The 15840-nt window shown below is 35.2% G+C and overlaps 1 protein-coding gene across 1 annotated transcript in view; it reads left to right on the plus strand.

The window, feature by feature from the left end:
* hspg2 (heparan sulfate proteoglycan 2) overlaps positions 1–15840 on the plus strand; it is a 418468-nt gene that overhangs the window by 341578 nt on the left and 61050 nt on the right. The window contains exon 60 of the mRNA XM_079558863.1: positions 4587–4777. Within this exon, the coding sequence (XP_079414989.1) occupies positions 4587–4777 (191 nt within the window). The remainder of the gene's footprint in view (positions 1–4586; positions 4778–15840) is intronic.

Below are 15840 nucleotides of genomic sequence, written 5' to 3' on the forward strand. Positions count from 1 at the left end.
TTTTTTGATGGATTTTTGTCATTTTTCTGCTGGATTTTTGTCACTTTTTTGCTGGATTTTTGTCATTTTTTTGCTGGATTTTTGTCACTTTTTTGATGGATTTTTGTCTTTTTTCTGCTGGATTTTTGTCTTTTTTTTTAAATGGATTTTTGTCACTTTTTTTGCTGGATTTTTGTCACTTTTTTTAATGGATTTTTGTCACTTTTTTGATGGATTTTTGTCACTTTTTTGATGGATTTTTGTCACTTTTTTGATGGATTTTTGTCACTTTTTCTGCTGGATTTTTGTCACTTTTTTGATGGATTTTTGTCACTTTTTTGCTGGATTTTTGTCATTTTTTTGCTGGATTTTTGTCACTTTTTTGATGGATTTTTGTCACTTTTTTGATGGATTTTTGTCACTTTTTTGATGGATTTTTGTCACTTTTTTGATGGATTTTTGTCACTTTTTTGATGGATTTTTGTCACTTTTTTGCTGTATTTTTGTCACTTTTTTGATGGATTTTTGTCTTTTTTCTGCTGGATTTTTGTCTTTTTTTTTGATGGATTTTTGTCTTTTTTCTGCTGGATTTTTGTCACTTTTTTGCTGTATTTTTGTCACTTTTTTGATGGATTTTTGTCTTTTTTCTGCTGGATTTTTGTCTTTTTTTTTAATGGATTTTTGTCACTTTTTTATGGATTTTTGTCACTTTTTTTGATGGATTTTTGTCACTTTTTTGATGGATTTTTGTCACTTTTTTGATGGATTTTTGTCACTTTTTTGATGGATTTTTGTCACTTTTTCTGCTGGATTTTTGTCACTTTTTTGATGGATTTTTGTCACTTTTTTGATGGATTTTTGTCATTTTTCTGCTGGATTTTTGTCACTTTTTTGCTGGATTTTTGTCACTTTTTTGATGGATTTTTGTCACTTTTTCTGCTGGATTTTTGTCACTTTTTTGATGGATTTTTGTCACTTTTTTGATGGATTTTTGTCATTTTTCTGCTGGATTTTTGTCACTTTTTTGCTGGATTTTTGTCATTTTTTTGCTGGATTTTTGTCACTTTTTTGATGGATTTTTGTCTTTTTTCTGCTGGATTTTTGTCTTTTTTTTTAAATGGATTTTTGTCACTTTTTTGCTGGATTTTTGTCACTTTTTTTAATGGATTTTTGTCACTTTTTTGATGGATTTTTGTCACTTTTTTGATGGATTTTTGTCACTTTTTTGATGGATTTTTGTCACTTTTTCTGCTGGATTTTTGTCACTTTTTTGATGGATTTTTGTCACTTTTTTGATGGATTTTTGTCATTTTTCTGCTGGATTTTTGTCACTTTTTTGCTGGATTTTTGTCATTTTTTTGCTGGATTTTTGTCACTTTTTTGATGGATTTTTGTCTTTTTTTGCTGGATTTTTGTCACTTTTTTGATGGATTTTTGTCACTTTTTTGATGGATTTTTGTCACTTTTTTGATGGATTTTTGTCACTTTTTTGCTGTATTTTTGTCACTTTTTTGCTGGATTTTTGTCACTTTTTTGATGGATTTTTGTCACTTTTTTTAATGGATTTTTGTCACTTTTTTGCTGGATTTTTGTCACTTTTTTTATGGATTTTTGTCATTTTTTTGATGGATTTTTTTAAAGGCAACAAATAATCGTTTGAATAATCGTGATTTCAATTATGACAAAAATAATCGTGATTATTATTTTTTCAATAATCGAGCAGCCCTAACTGGCGGTTTCTGAAACATGTGGGTGAGGTTTCCGCACGGCATTAAGGGGAGACACTACAGGCAAAACAACATTTTTTTCAGTTTTCAGGTTTTGGGCCAAATCTGTCTCTGAACATATAAGCTTTCACCCGGAAACAGAAAATATGCCTAATCTTCACAGTAACATGTTTAAATATTGCGCTGATTCAATGTTCCCCCATAGACTTATATGGGAGAACACAATTTCAAGGGCCTTTTTCTCCAAACACATGTTTCTGTCATTGTGGCGACACTATGTCCACGTCAGTCGGACCTAAAGACTTCACATTTTCCAGCCTTGGACTGAACAATATTTGGAAGATTTTTTCAGAGGGATTTTTTATATTATTTAATCCCTTAAGCCCCATTTATTGAGTTTTGAATGTCAAAAAATAAGGCGAAAATTAATTTTTTACAAATTTTTCCACTAAAAAACAGCTTATTTTAAAACTAAACAAGAAATCCAAAATCCGCTCTGAGAAAGTCTTGGCAACTCATTCATCAATAAAATGAAACCATACATTTGAATGTAGCTCTGTCCGTTATTCAGATTTCGTTGCCGAAAAGATGGGAAATTTGGGGCATTTTTAGGCATAAAACACCTTGTTCTTATATGAAAAGATAAAATGACAGAAAACTTGCCATGTATCTTCTTCTCACATTTATGTCAGTGATCGACAGCAACACTTTCAAATTGATATCTGTAAATATACATTTTTTTCCCTATTCACCTGCAGTGTCTCGCCTTAAAAAGCATTAAAAGTCATTCAATCAATTCAGTTACTGCTCTGGCTGAATATGTGGCCCACTTTGTCTTATTCCATTTTTCTGCATAGTATTTGGGCATTAAAATCTCAGTAATAAGTAATAAGTAGCTTAAATCCTTTTCGTAGACCCTCTGGGGGTAATACAAGTGTTAATGGGATGATTGTGGGCCCATCATCTCCCCCTGGTGTCTCTGGCCAGAAAAAAAACACACTTACAGCTTTCCCTGCTCCGACCCAGAGACCCAATAAACACTAATGCTAACTGCAGGCTAGCGCCGCTTTAGCTGCATTTACTGCCAAGTTTGAGTAACCAAAAATATCTCCATTGTGTATTTGGGTTGTGGCACAATGTACTATATCCTCCTCTCTCCCTTTGTCTTTTCTGTTGGCGCAGTATTTACTCTCACGGACAATTAATGAGTAAAGAAATGCTACGACACCTGCAGTGGCGCTTATGGCCTCTAGGGGCTTGAGTATGAAGGTGAATTTGTGTTTTTATTATCAAGGTGATTTTTATACACTGGATTTATGTATCTGAATTTTTTGCATCCGTGTTTCACCACCATATTGAAAAAAAATCATCGTATTTTTTTCCGCCGCTGAAAAAAAAATACGCAGAATTTTTTTTTCAGCAGCGAAAAAGTTTCAAGTTTCAAGTTTAATGGTTTTTATCGCCCAATATCACAACAGAAGTGGCCTCACAGCTGCACCGAACATCAAGGCAATAAAACAGAGCAATAAATATGACAATTAAAAGTTCAGGTGAATCCAGGCAAATATAATGTCCAATAGGAGGCAGCGACGAGCGGCGTGAGTGTCCCCCGTCCTTAGACTCTCCAGCACGGCGAGGAAAAACTCAAAAACCCGGCAGGAGAAAAGAGAAAAACCTTGGGGAGAACCACAGAAGGAGAGATCCACTCCCATGGACGGACAGGCTATAGAGACCCAGGGCCGAAGGATCCCTCAGCAGACGGGCCAAGATCACAGACACACAAAAAATACGATGCATTTTTTTTCAATATGGTGGTGAAATACGGATGCAAAAAATTCAGATACATAAATTCAGTGTATAAAAAAACACCTTGATCATAAAAACACAAATTAACCTTCATACATGAGTTACTTCTGCTTTTAAAAGACTGTTTCTGCCTGTATAAACCCTGTGATTTGTTGTGTCAAAATGAGATTTAAAAAAAATACAAAACAAGAACCAGAGCAAGGCTTAAAGGAACAGGCCACCGTTTTTACATACTGAGATATGTTCTTACCTCACTTTAGCCGAGTTAATATATCCCCGTCTGGTCTTTGTCCGTGCGCTCACACATACGCAGCCTCTCCCACATGTCACATAGCTCCAAAAAAGCTCACGATAGAAGCTACCAAGCTCTTCCACGTGTTCCCTATTTAAATAAAGTTACGTCAAGTGTTTTCATGCAAAGTATATTTACACAGAAATGTAACATGTCGATTTTATAAGCAGATAAAAAGGGGAACTATATTGTGAGGCGTAATGATACGAGGAGCAAAACGTCCGCGCAGTAACTCCTAAAGTTTATTGACGGAAGTGAGCGGGGAAGTCTTTAGGAGTTACTGCGCGGACGCTGTGCTCCTGTATCATTACGCCTCACAATATAGTTCCCCTTTTTATCTGCTTATAAAATCAACATGCTAACTTTATTTAAATAGGGAACACGTGGAAGAGCTTGGTAGCTTCTATCGTGAGCTTTTTTGGAGCTATGTGACATGTGGGAGAGGCTGCGTATGTGTGAGCGCACGGACAAAGACCAGACGGGGATATATTAACTCGGCTAAAGTGAGGTAAGAACATATCTCGGTATGTTAAAACGGTGGCCTATTCCTTTAAATGGAACAAGATTATGAAATTCAAAGCTGAAACTGAACTTTTGATCATTTCTAAGGCACAATGCATATAGACTGTGTTTGTGTTGCTCTCAGAAGGGAGATACCAGTGACTGTTGTGATGAATATTTTGCACATCCCTACATATACATCTCTCTCCGTGTGCGTGAGAAGGGCTCCCTCTGGTGGCTTCGTCCGGCCTCTGCAGTGACCGTCCCTGTGTTTGCCTCAGGCCCCACAGACTCCCCGGTGGTCACGGTCAGCCCGGCCGGTCCCGTGCGCGTGCGAGTGGGCGAGCCCATAAACCTGGAGTGTCAGGGCGCCGGCGACTCCCGCGTCTCTGTGTCCTGGCACCGGCTGGACAACAACCGCAAAGTGATGATGAGCAGCCCCCTCCCCATGGAGTCCAACGCGCTCATGCAGGTATGTGGTCACGGTCATGATGCTGGGACGCTTCAGTGTCACGTTATGGGGTTATAATGATGTTACAGTGTAGTATTAGTAAGGGTTAGTGCTAGATCGTCTGCTCCGGAGGGACAGTCTGCTGTGAAAACGTGAGATATCATGACACAAATTAAGGTGAGGGCCAGGGAAATGGTTAACCTCTTAACTCACGCCTGAACCGAGAGGATCTTTTTCCTCACGTCATCAGATTTTTTTTCCAACATTTTCTTGTTGGGTATTCAACTCATTTTTGTAACTTTTTTGTCATTTTTTATCACACTTTTGTCATTTTTCCGTCCATTTTAATACATTTTTTGTCACATTTTTGACTTTTTTTTAATCGATTTTTTGTAATTTTTTGTCACATTTTTGTCACTTTTTTATCATTTTTTCGTCAATTTTTGATACATTTTTTGTCACATTTTTGTCAATTTTTCGTCAATTTTTAATCATTTTTTTGTCACATTTTTGACATTTTTTTTATCGTTTTTTTTGGAATTTTTTGTCACATTTTTGTCATTTTTTCGTCCATTTTTAATCAATTTTTTGTCACTTTTTTTGTCACATTTTTGTCATTTTTTTGTCACAAATTGTCACATTTTTGACATTTTTTCGTCAATTTTTCGTCAATTTTTAATCAATTTTTTTGTCACATTTTTTTACATTTTTTGGTCCATTTTTTATCAATTTTTTGTCCATTTTTTGTGACATTTTTGTGACATTTTTGCCACTTTTTCATAAATTTTTCGTCACTTTTTTTGTCAATGTTTTCTCACTTTTTTGTCACATTTCCATCATTGTTTTATTGCTATTTTCACAGCTTTTTTCCAGAAGCTTTTGGACTGGGGTAAAGCCAAACTGGAGAAAATGTTCTCGGTTCAGGTGGGAGTTAAGGGGTCAACCTTACGGATTAGGATTATTTGTATTTTTAGACAAACCAACTCATAGATCTATACAGACTCACAGCAGACCGTCCCTCCGGAGCAGACGATCTAGCACTAACCATTAGTAAGTTTATAGACCGGGAGCCAGACCCCCTCCTCAGGCACATTTTTGCTACCTTTTCCAAACTAGTATCTTTCAATAGAGTATATCCTGGGTCATAACCAGTGGGGACCCCCCATTGCAACTCGGCCCCGTTCGGCTGTGGGACCCCAAAAACCACTTTAACGGGACAGGCTTCAAACGGAACTTTGTGATTCTATCCAAAGTGGTGCTGTGGTCACATTCAGAGTCACAGATGAATGAAATTTAGAACACAGAAAGCTGACATGATGAGGAACAAAGGAATATGAGTGTGTTGGGCTTTAGCTTTTTCTTTTTCCATATACTCAACTATATATCTGCAAAAATGAAAAATAAATGTCATATAGATGAGAAAAGCACTTCACAAATGAGTGCGTTATTGTCTTTTTTGTTTATTTTTACCTTTTCAAATGTAAATAGAAAACTGCCCCAACTCATTAGCTTCACATTAAGCCCAAGATGAGCTCAGTACCTCTAACGCAGGGGTTCTCAACCTGGGGGTCGGGACCCACTAGGGGGTCGCGAGACAAATTTGGGGGGGTCGCCAGAGCACATAGATAAAATATGTATTTTGATATTATTATGATGGTGTCGTAGCATACATGTTATTTTACCAGGGTGCCATTATTTGTTCTAAATTTAATTCATTTTTGTTTTTTCTTTGTTTTTTAAGAGTTGTCTAGGTTTAACCTCTTAACTCCCGCCTGAACCGAGAGGATCTTTTTCCTCACGTCGTCAGATTGTTTTTTACATCATTTTTTTGTTGGGAATTCAGCTCATTTTTGTAGCTTTTTCGTCATTTTTTTGTCATTTTTTTGTCCATTTTTTGTAATTTTTTTGTCACATTTTTTTTTCTTTTTTTTGTCACATTTTTTCGTCAATTTCTTGTGACATTTTTGCCATTTTTTAAGAAACTTTTCGTCACTTTTTTGTCACATTTTTTTCATTTTTTGTCATTTTTTTATCACATTTTTGTCATTTTTTTGTCACATTTTTGTCATTTTTTTGTCATTTTTTTATCACATTTTTGTCACATTTTTGTCATTTTTTTGTCATTTTTTTGTCATTTTTTTGTCATTTTTTGGTCAAATTTTTGTAATTTTTTTTGTCAACTTTTTATCGCATTTTTGTCATTTTTTCTCAATTTCTTGTGACATTTTTTCCACTTTTTCGTCAATTTTTCGTCACTTTTTTGTCACATTTCCATCATTGTTTCATCTCAGTTCTGCCCCTATTTTCTCACCTTTTCTCCAGAGGTTTTTGGATTGGGGTAAAGCCAAACTGGAGAAAATGTGCTCGGCTCAGGTGGGAGTTAAGGGGTTAAATGTCCCTGTGTTTCCCATGGTCTGACCCGGGTGGGGGTCACGATCCTAATGAACTGTTATAATGGGGGTCGCGGCTCCGAAAGGTTGAGAACCACTGCTGTAACGGATCAGCAGCTATAACAGAAAATGTGCTCCATGTTCCCTCTCAGAGCTGTGGATCCTCATGCATTTGTCCATATCGGCCTGTGAGACCATCCCATGGTGAAGTTACAGCTTTTAGGACAACAGTTCAACTTCACCTTTTTGGATTTGCTTTAAACTTGGCACAGTCGATGTTGATATACTAAATATTCTGTGAATAAAATTTGAGCTGCATATCTTTTTTAATTTCTGAGTTTTAGGGGTTTTCAAAGGGGGGTAGGGTTAAAATCAGGCCTTGATGCAACAACAAGTTTCACCAACTTTGGGGACTTTGGACATTTGTGACAGACTGGGTCATAACCCCACTGGTTATGACCCAGGATATACTCTATTGAAAGACACAAGTTTGGAAAAGGTACTAGTCTGGAAAAGGTAGCAAAAATGTGCCTGAGGAGGGGGTCTGGCTCCCGGTCTACTTGAGATGTTCCGTCTCGTTTGCGAGGGGGTCCATTAACACAAAACACTAGTTACACAGTAAAAGACAGGACACAGACATGACAAAACACACATTAGGACAGTCACACAGACAAAACAAACTGGCTCCATAGTCCCTCACAAACCCCTCCAAAATACTGAGACAAAATTTACAAAAAATAAATAAAGATAAATAGATAAATGAATAAAAAACAACAACAGAAATATAGTCAAAAGAAAACAATAGAAAACAATTCCAAGAGATGAGGTAAAAGTACAAGATTACAAATACACTTAAAGACATAATACACAGACAAATACACAGACAAATACACAGACAAATACACAGACAAATACACTTAAAGACATAATACACAGACAAATACACAGACAAATACACAGACAAATACACAGACAAATACACAGACAAATACACAGACAAATACACAGACAAATACACAGACAAATACACAGACAAATACACAGACAAATACACTTAAAGACATAATACACAGACAAATACACAGACAAATACACAGACAAATACACAGACAAATACACAGACAAATACACAGACAAATACACAGACAAATACACTTAAAGACATAATACACAGACAAATACACAGACAAATACACTTAAAGACATAATACACAGACAAATACACAGACAAATACACAGACAAATACACAGACAAATACACAGACAAATACACAGACAAATACACTTAAAGACATAATACACAGACAAATACACAGACAAATACACAGACAAATACACAGACAAATACACTTAAAGACATAATACACAGACAAATACACAGACAAATACACAGACAGATACACAGACAAATACACAGACAAATACACTTAAAGACATAATACACAGACAAATACACAGACAAATACACAGACAAATACACAGACAAATACACTTAAAGACATAATACACAGACAAATACACAGACAAATACACAGACAGATACACAGACAAATACACAGACAAATACACTTAAAGACATAATACACAGACAAATACACAGACAAATACACAGACAGATACACAGACAAATACACAGACAAATACACTTAAAGACATAATACACAGACAAATACACAGACAAATACACAGACAAATACACAGACAAATACACTTAAAGACATAATACACAGACAAATACACAGACAAATACACAGACAAATACACTTAAAGACATAATACACAGACAAATACACAGACAAATACACAGACAAATACACAGACAAATACACTTAAAGACATAATACACAGACAAATACACAGACAAATACACTTAAAGACATAATACACAGACAAATACACAGACAAATACACAGACAAATACACAGACAAATACACAGACAAATACACAGACAAATACACAGACAAATACACTTAAAGACATAATACACAGACAAATACACAGACAAATACACAGACAAATACACAGACAAATACACAGACAAATACACAGACAAATACACTTAAAGACATAATACACAGACAAATACACAGACAAATACACAGACAAATACACAGACAAATACACAGACAAATACACTTAAAGACATAATACACAGACAAATACACAGACAAATACACTGACAAATACACAGACAAATACACAGACAAATACACTTAAAGACATAATACAGAGACAAATACACAGACAAATACACTTAAAGACATAATACAGAGACAAATACACAGACAAATACACAGACAAATACACAGACAAATACACAGACAAATACACAGACAAATACACTTAAAGACATAATACACAGACAAATACACAGACAAATACACAGACAAATACACAGACAAATACACAGACAAATACACAGACAAATACACAGACAAATACACAGACAAATACACAGACAAATACACAGACAAATACACTTAAAGACATAATACACAGACAAATACACAGACAAATACACAGACAAATACACAGACAAATACACAGACAAATACACAGACAAATACACAGACAAATACACAGACAAATACACAGACAAATACACAGACAAATACACAGACAAATACACAGACAAATACACAGACAAATACACTTAAAGACATAAACAAGGTGTTTTTAGGTGAGAAAATAAGGAGGCTCTAAAAAAAACCAAACAATGTTAAAGAACGAATGGATAAAGGTGAACTATTCCAATCAACGGGGGCTTTGAACTGAAAAGCTCTGCGACCTATTTCTTTATTAATACGTGGGACAGTAAAAGTAAGAGAGTGAGTACTTCTGAGTGAATATGTGGATGTAAATGGAATATAATATTGTGGGGAGGCTCACGGTGTCGCTGAGATTTGTTCACTGGCTCGCAAATATAAAGTCACAACTGCTCCCTGACCCACTCTTTCAAGGTCAAGGTCAAGTTTATTTCTATGGCACATTTACAACAACCACGGCTCCCCAAAGTGCCCAAAGATAAAAGCTATGAATACAAATACAAACAAGGCATAATAAACTTTACGTCAAAATCAATGAAACAAAAATACAACGGAGAAACAGTTGAACATGTTAAAAGGCCTGTGTAAAGAGGCGGGTTTTAAGGGAGGACTTAATGAGGGGCAGACCGTCCCACAGTCGGGGGGCGGCAGCGGGAAATAATAATAATACATTTTATTTGTATAGCGCTTTTCAAGACACTCAAAGACGCTTTACAGAAAACAAGAATAAAATCACACATAAAATGAGCACATTCAAATAGAGGGCAGTTATTCAGTATTAAAAGCCTTTTTAAAGAGGTGAGTTTTGAGTTCTCTCTTGAAGGTGAGGAGGTCAGAACAGGCACGGAGCGGTGGGGGCAGTGAGTTCCAGAGTGTGGGGGCGGCGATGGAGAAGGCTCCCCCAGGTTCGGTTGGTCTTACAGGGGAGGGACAGGAGGTCGGCGTTGGAGGAGCAGAGGGAGATGGAGCGTGATGGTGGAGGAGGTCGGTGAGGTCTGGAGGGGCCACATTATGGAGGGCTTTGAAAGTGATGAGGAGGAGCTGGAACTGGATGCGTTGAGGGACGGGGAGCCGGTGGAGGTTCTGAAGGACAGGGGTTACTTTACTTAAAAGGCGCATCTGGAAAAAGCTGGTTTGGAAAAGGTCAGTGCTAGATCGTCTGCTCCGGAGGGACGGTCTGCTGTGAGTTTGTATAGATCTATGAGTTGGTTTGTCTAAAAATACAAATAATCCTAATCCTTAAAATTAACCCCTTAACTCCCACCTGAACCGAGCACATTTTCTCCAGTTTGGCTTTACCCCAATCCAAAAGCTTCTGGGGAAAAGGTGAGGAAATAGCGATAAAACAATGATGGAAATGTGACAAAAAAGTGAGAAAACATTGACAAAAAAGTGACAAAAAATGTCACAAGAAATTGATTAAAAATTGACAAAAAAGTGATAAAAAAGTGACAAAAAAATGACAAAAAAATGACAAAAAAGTAACAAAAATGTGACAAAAAAATTGATTAAAAATTGACGAAAAAGTGACAAAAAAATGACAAAAAAATGGACGGAAAAATGACAAAAATGTGATAAAAAAGTGACAAAAAAGTGATAAAAATGTGACAAAAAAATTGATTAAAAATTGACGAAAAAGTGACAAAAAAGTGATAAAAATGTGATAAAAAAGTGATAAAAATGTGATAAAAAAGTGACAAAAAAGTGACAAAAAAGTGACAAAAAAATGACAAAAAAATGACAAAAAAGTGACAAAAAAGTGACAAAAAAGTGACAAAAAAGTGACAAAAAAATGACAAAAAAATGACAAAAATGTGACAAAAATGTGACAAAAAAGTGACAAAAAAGTGACAAAAAAGTGACAAAAAAGTGACAAAAAATGACAAAAAAATGACAAAAAAATGACAAAAAAGTGACAAAAAAGTGACAAAAAAGTGACAAAAAAATGACAAAAAAATGACAAAAAAATGACAAAAATGTGACAAAAATGTGACAAAAAAGTGACAAAAAAGTGACAAAAAAGTGACAAAAATGTGACAAAAAAATTGATTAAAAATTGACGAAAAAATGACAAAAATGTGATAAAAAATTACAAAAAAGTTACAAAAATTAGTTGAATACCCATTTCCCTGGCCCTAACCTTAATTTGTGTCATGATATCTCACGTTTTCACAGCAGACCGTCCCTCCGGAGCAGACGGTCTAGCACTAACCTTTGGAAAACTGAACTCATTTGCTTGTGTAGTTTAAGAGAGCCGTCCAACATGACGCCCAGATCCCTCACAGACGAACATAAGGAGCGAGTGGGCCAAGCAGAGCAACATCTGCAGCGTTAAAATCACCAAATAATGCCATCTCTGTTTTCTTTTCATTAAGATTTAAGACATTTTGTGCCATCCAATGTTTTATGTCTTCGTTTGGAGGAATGTAGGATTTGACTTTACCTAAAAGGCGCATCTGGAAAAAGCTGGTTTGGAAAAGGTCAGTGCTAGATCGTCTGCTCCGGAGGGACGGTCTGCTGTGAGTTTGTATAGATCTATGAGTTGGTTTGTCTAAAAATACAAATAATCCTAATCCTTAAAATTAAGCCCTTAACTCCCACCTGAACCGAGCACATTTTCTCCAGTTTGGCTTTACCCCAATCCAAAAGCTTCTGGGGAAAAGGTGAGGAAATAGCGATAAAACAATGATGGAAATGTGACAAAAAAGTGACAAAAAAGTGACAAAAAAGTGACAAAAAAGTGATAAAAATGTGACAAAAAAATGGACGAAAAAATGGACGAAAAAAGTGATAAAAATGTGACAAAAAATGACAAAAAAATGACAAAAAAGTGACAAAAAAGTGATAAAAAAGTGACAAAAAAGTGATAAAAATGTGACAAAAAAAATGACAAAAAAGTGATAAAAATGTGACAAAAAAGTGATAAAAATGTGACAAAATAGTGATAAAAATGTGACAAAAAAGTGACAAAAATGTGACAAAAAAGTGACAAAAAAGTGACAAAAAAGTGACAAAAAAGTGACAAAAATGTGACAAAAATGTGACAAAAATGTGACACAAAAATGACAAAAAAGTGACAAAAATGTGACAAAAATGTGACAAAAAAATGACAAAAAAATGACAAAAAAGTGACAAAAATGTGACAAAAAAATTGATTCAAAATTGACGAAAAAATGACAAAAATGTGATAAAAAATTACAAAAAATTTCAAAAATTAGTTGAATACCCATTTCCCTGGCCCTAACCTTAATTTGTGTCATGATATCTCACGTTTTCACAGCAGACCGTCCCTCCGGAGCAGACCATCTAGCACTAACCTTTGGAAAACTGAACTCATTTGCTTGTGTAGTTTAAGAGAGCCGTCCAACATGACGCCCAGATCCCTCACAGACGAACATAAGGAGCGAGTGGGCCAAGCAGAGCAATATCTGCAGTGTTAAAATCACCAAATAATGCCATCTCTGTTTTCTTTTCATTGAGATTTAAGACATTTTGTGCCATCCGATTTTTTATGTCTTGCAGACGATTTGACACGGTTTGGAGCGAGGCTGATTTTAGAGGCAGATAAACTTCAATATCATCTGTAAAGCCATGAAAAGAAAGTTTGTGTTTTTCACAATGTGAGCTCGATGAATCCTGACATTGTCATCTTGGAATTCCCTGCGCCATCAGGGAAAATCCATTGGTGGAATAACCTGGTCCTTCAGGATGTTCAGATAGTCAGTGTTGCTGAACCTAGACCTGACAAACTGCAGCGACCCCAGATCAGAACAGTGAGATAAATCCAGGTGGTGACTTTTGTTTTTGGTGTATATTTGAAAAAGTAGCTGTGCAGCATTTTGTGCCAACCTTAGAGTCATTTGTCAAAAGATGTGTGTAAGTTCTCAGTTCTCTCCTAATCCTTAAAATTAACCCCTTAACTCCCACCTGAACCGAGCACATTTTCTCCAGTTTGGCTTTACCCCCTGTCCAAAAGCTTCTGGGAAAAAAGCTGTGAAAATAGCAATAAAACAATGATGGAAATGTGACAAAAAAAGTGAGAAAACATTGACAAAAAAGTGACGAAGAATTTATGAAAAAGTGGCAAAAATGTCACAAGAAATTGACAAAAAAATGGACGGAAAAATGACAAAAATGTGACAAAATGTGACAAAAAAAATGACAAAAAAATGACAAAAAAGTGACAAAAAATGACAAAAATGTGACACAAAAATGACAAAAAAGTGACAAAAAAGTGATGAAAATGTGACAAAAAAGGACAAAAATGTGACAAAAATGTGACAAAAAAGTGACAAAAAAGTGATGAAAATGTGACAAAAAAGTGACAAAAAAGTGACAAAAAAGTGACAAAAATGTGACACAAAAATGACAAAAAAGTGACAAAAATGTGACAAAAAATGACAAAAAAGTGACAAAAAAAATGACAAAAATGTGACAAAATGTGACAAAAAAAATGACAAAAAAATGACAAAAAAGTGACAAAAATGTGACACAAAAATGACAAAAAAGTGACAAAAAAGTGATAAAAATGTGACAAAAAAAGTGATAAAAATGTGACAAAAAAGGACAAAAAAGTGACAAAAATGTGACAAAAATGTGACAAAAAAATGACAAAAAAATGACAAAAAAGTGACAAAAATGTGACACAAAAATGACAAAAAAGTGACAAAAAAAGTGATAAAAATGTGACAAAAAAGGACAAAAAAGTGACAAAAATGTGACAAAAATGTGACAAAAAAATGACAAAAAGTGACCAAAAAATAACAAAAAAGTGACAAAAATGTGACACAAAAATGACAAAAAAGTGACAAAAATGTGACAAAAAAGTGACAAAAATGTGACAAAAAAGTGACAAAAATGTGACACAAAAATGACAAAAAAGTGACAAAAATGTGACAAAAAATTTTTATTAAAAATTGACGAAAAAATGACAAAAATGTGAGCAAATGTCATTTGTCAAAAGATGTGTGTTAGTTCTCAGTCACACTGGAGTTTTCACAAAAGTCCTGGCATCTGGTTGTTTTTGAATGGAAGACATGGAGCCAAGAAACTTTCTTTAAACCTCTCCAGTTGGAGGAATCAGACTTGCCACATTGTTACTTGCTCTGCCTGGGGTGTAAATCTATAACATGTCAAGAAGATAAAGACAAAGTGATTGTTTTTTTATCTTTACTTCTGAAGCAGAGCAGAGATGTATGGTGTATGGAGCTCCCTGCTAGTTTGACATTCTGCTGCACAAAAACAATACATTTGAAACCCCAGTGTTTCCTTCAGGCTCCGCTTTTCCATCTGCTCATCACATGCATGATGGGTTAAAACCCTCAGCTCGTCTTGACCAAACCGAGCTCATGATCTGGAGATGCGATTGAAGGAGGGGTTGAGTACAGACTACAGTGTTTACTTCACCTTAAAGAGGGGGTGTTCTGCTTTTTTCACCAGTCTATATCTCACTACAATGATGACAAACCTTCTGTTGGTCTGTAAATGCAGTAAATTAGAATAACTGCCTTGTATAAAATGTCTCTCTCAAAATGGCTGTAGTGAATGTCTTGAAATAGGCCTCTGTCTCTTTAACCCCTTAACTCCCACCTGAACCGAGCACGTTTTCTCCAGCTTTACCCCCTGTCCAAAAGCTTCTGGAAAAAAGCAACAAAACTGAGATGAAAACAATGATGGAAATGTGAGAAAAAAGTGAGAAAACATTGACAAAAAAGGGACGAAAAATGTATGAAAAAGTGGCAAAAATGTGACAAAAAATTGACAAGAAATTGATGAAAAATGGACAAAAATGTGAGAAAAAAGTGAGAAAACATTGACAAAAAAGGGACGAAAAATTGATGAAAAAATGACAAAAATGTGACAAAATGTGACAAAAATGTGACAAAATGTGACAAAAAAGTGAGAAAACAATGACAAAAAAGGGACGAAAAATGAATGAAAAAGTGGCAAAAATGTCACAAAAAATTGACAAGAAATTGATGAAAAAATGACAAAAATGTGACAAAATGTGACAAAAAAGTGACGAAAAATTTATGAAAAAATGACAAAAATGTGACAAAAAAGGGACGAAAAATTTATGAAAAAATGACAAAAATGTGACAAAAAAATGACCAAAATGTGACAAAATGTGACAAAAAAGTGAGAAAA

The sequence above is a fragment of the Gobius niger genome, assembly GCF_951799975.1.
Source record: "Gobius niger genome assembly, chromosome: 6".
NCBI lineage: Eukaryota > Metazoa > Chordata > Actinopteri > Gobiiformes > Gobiidae > Gobius > Gobius niger.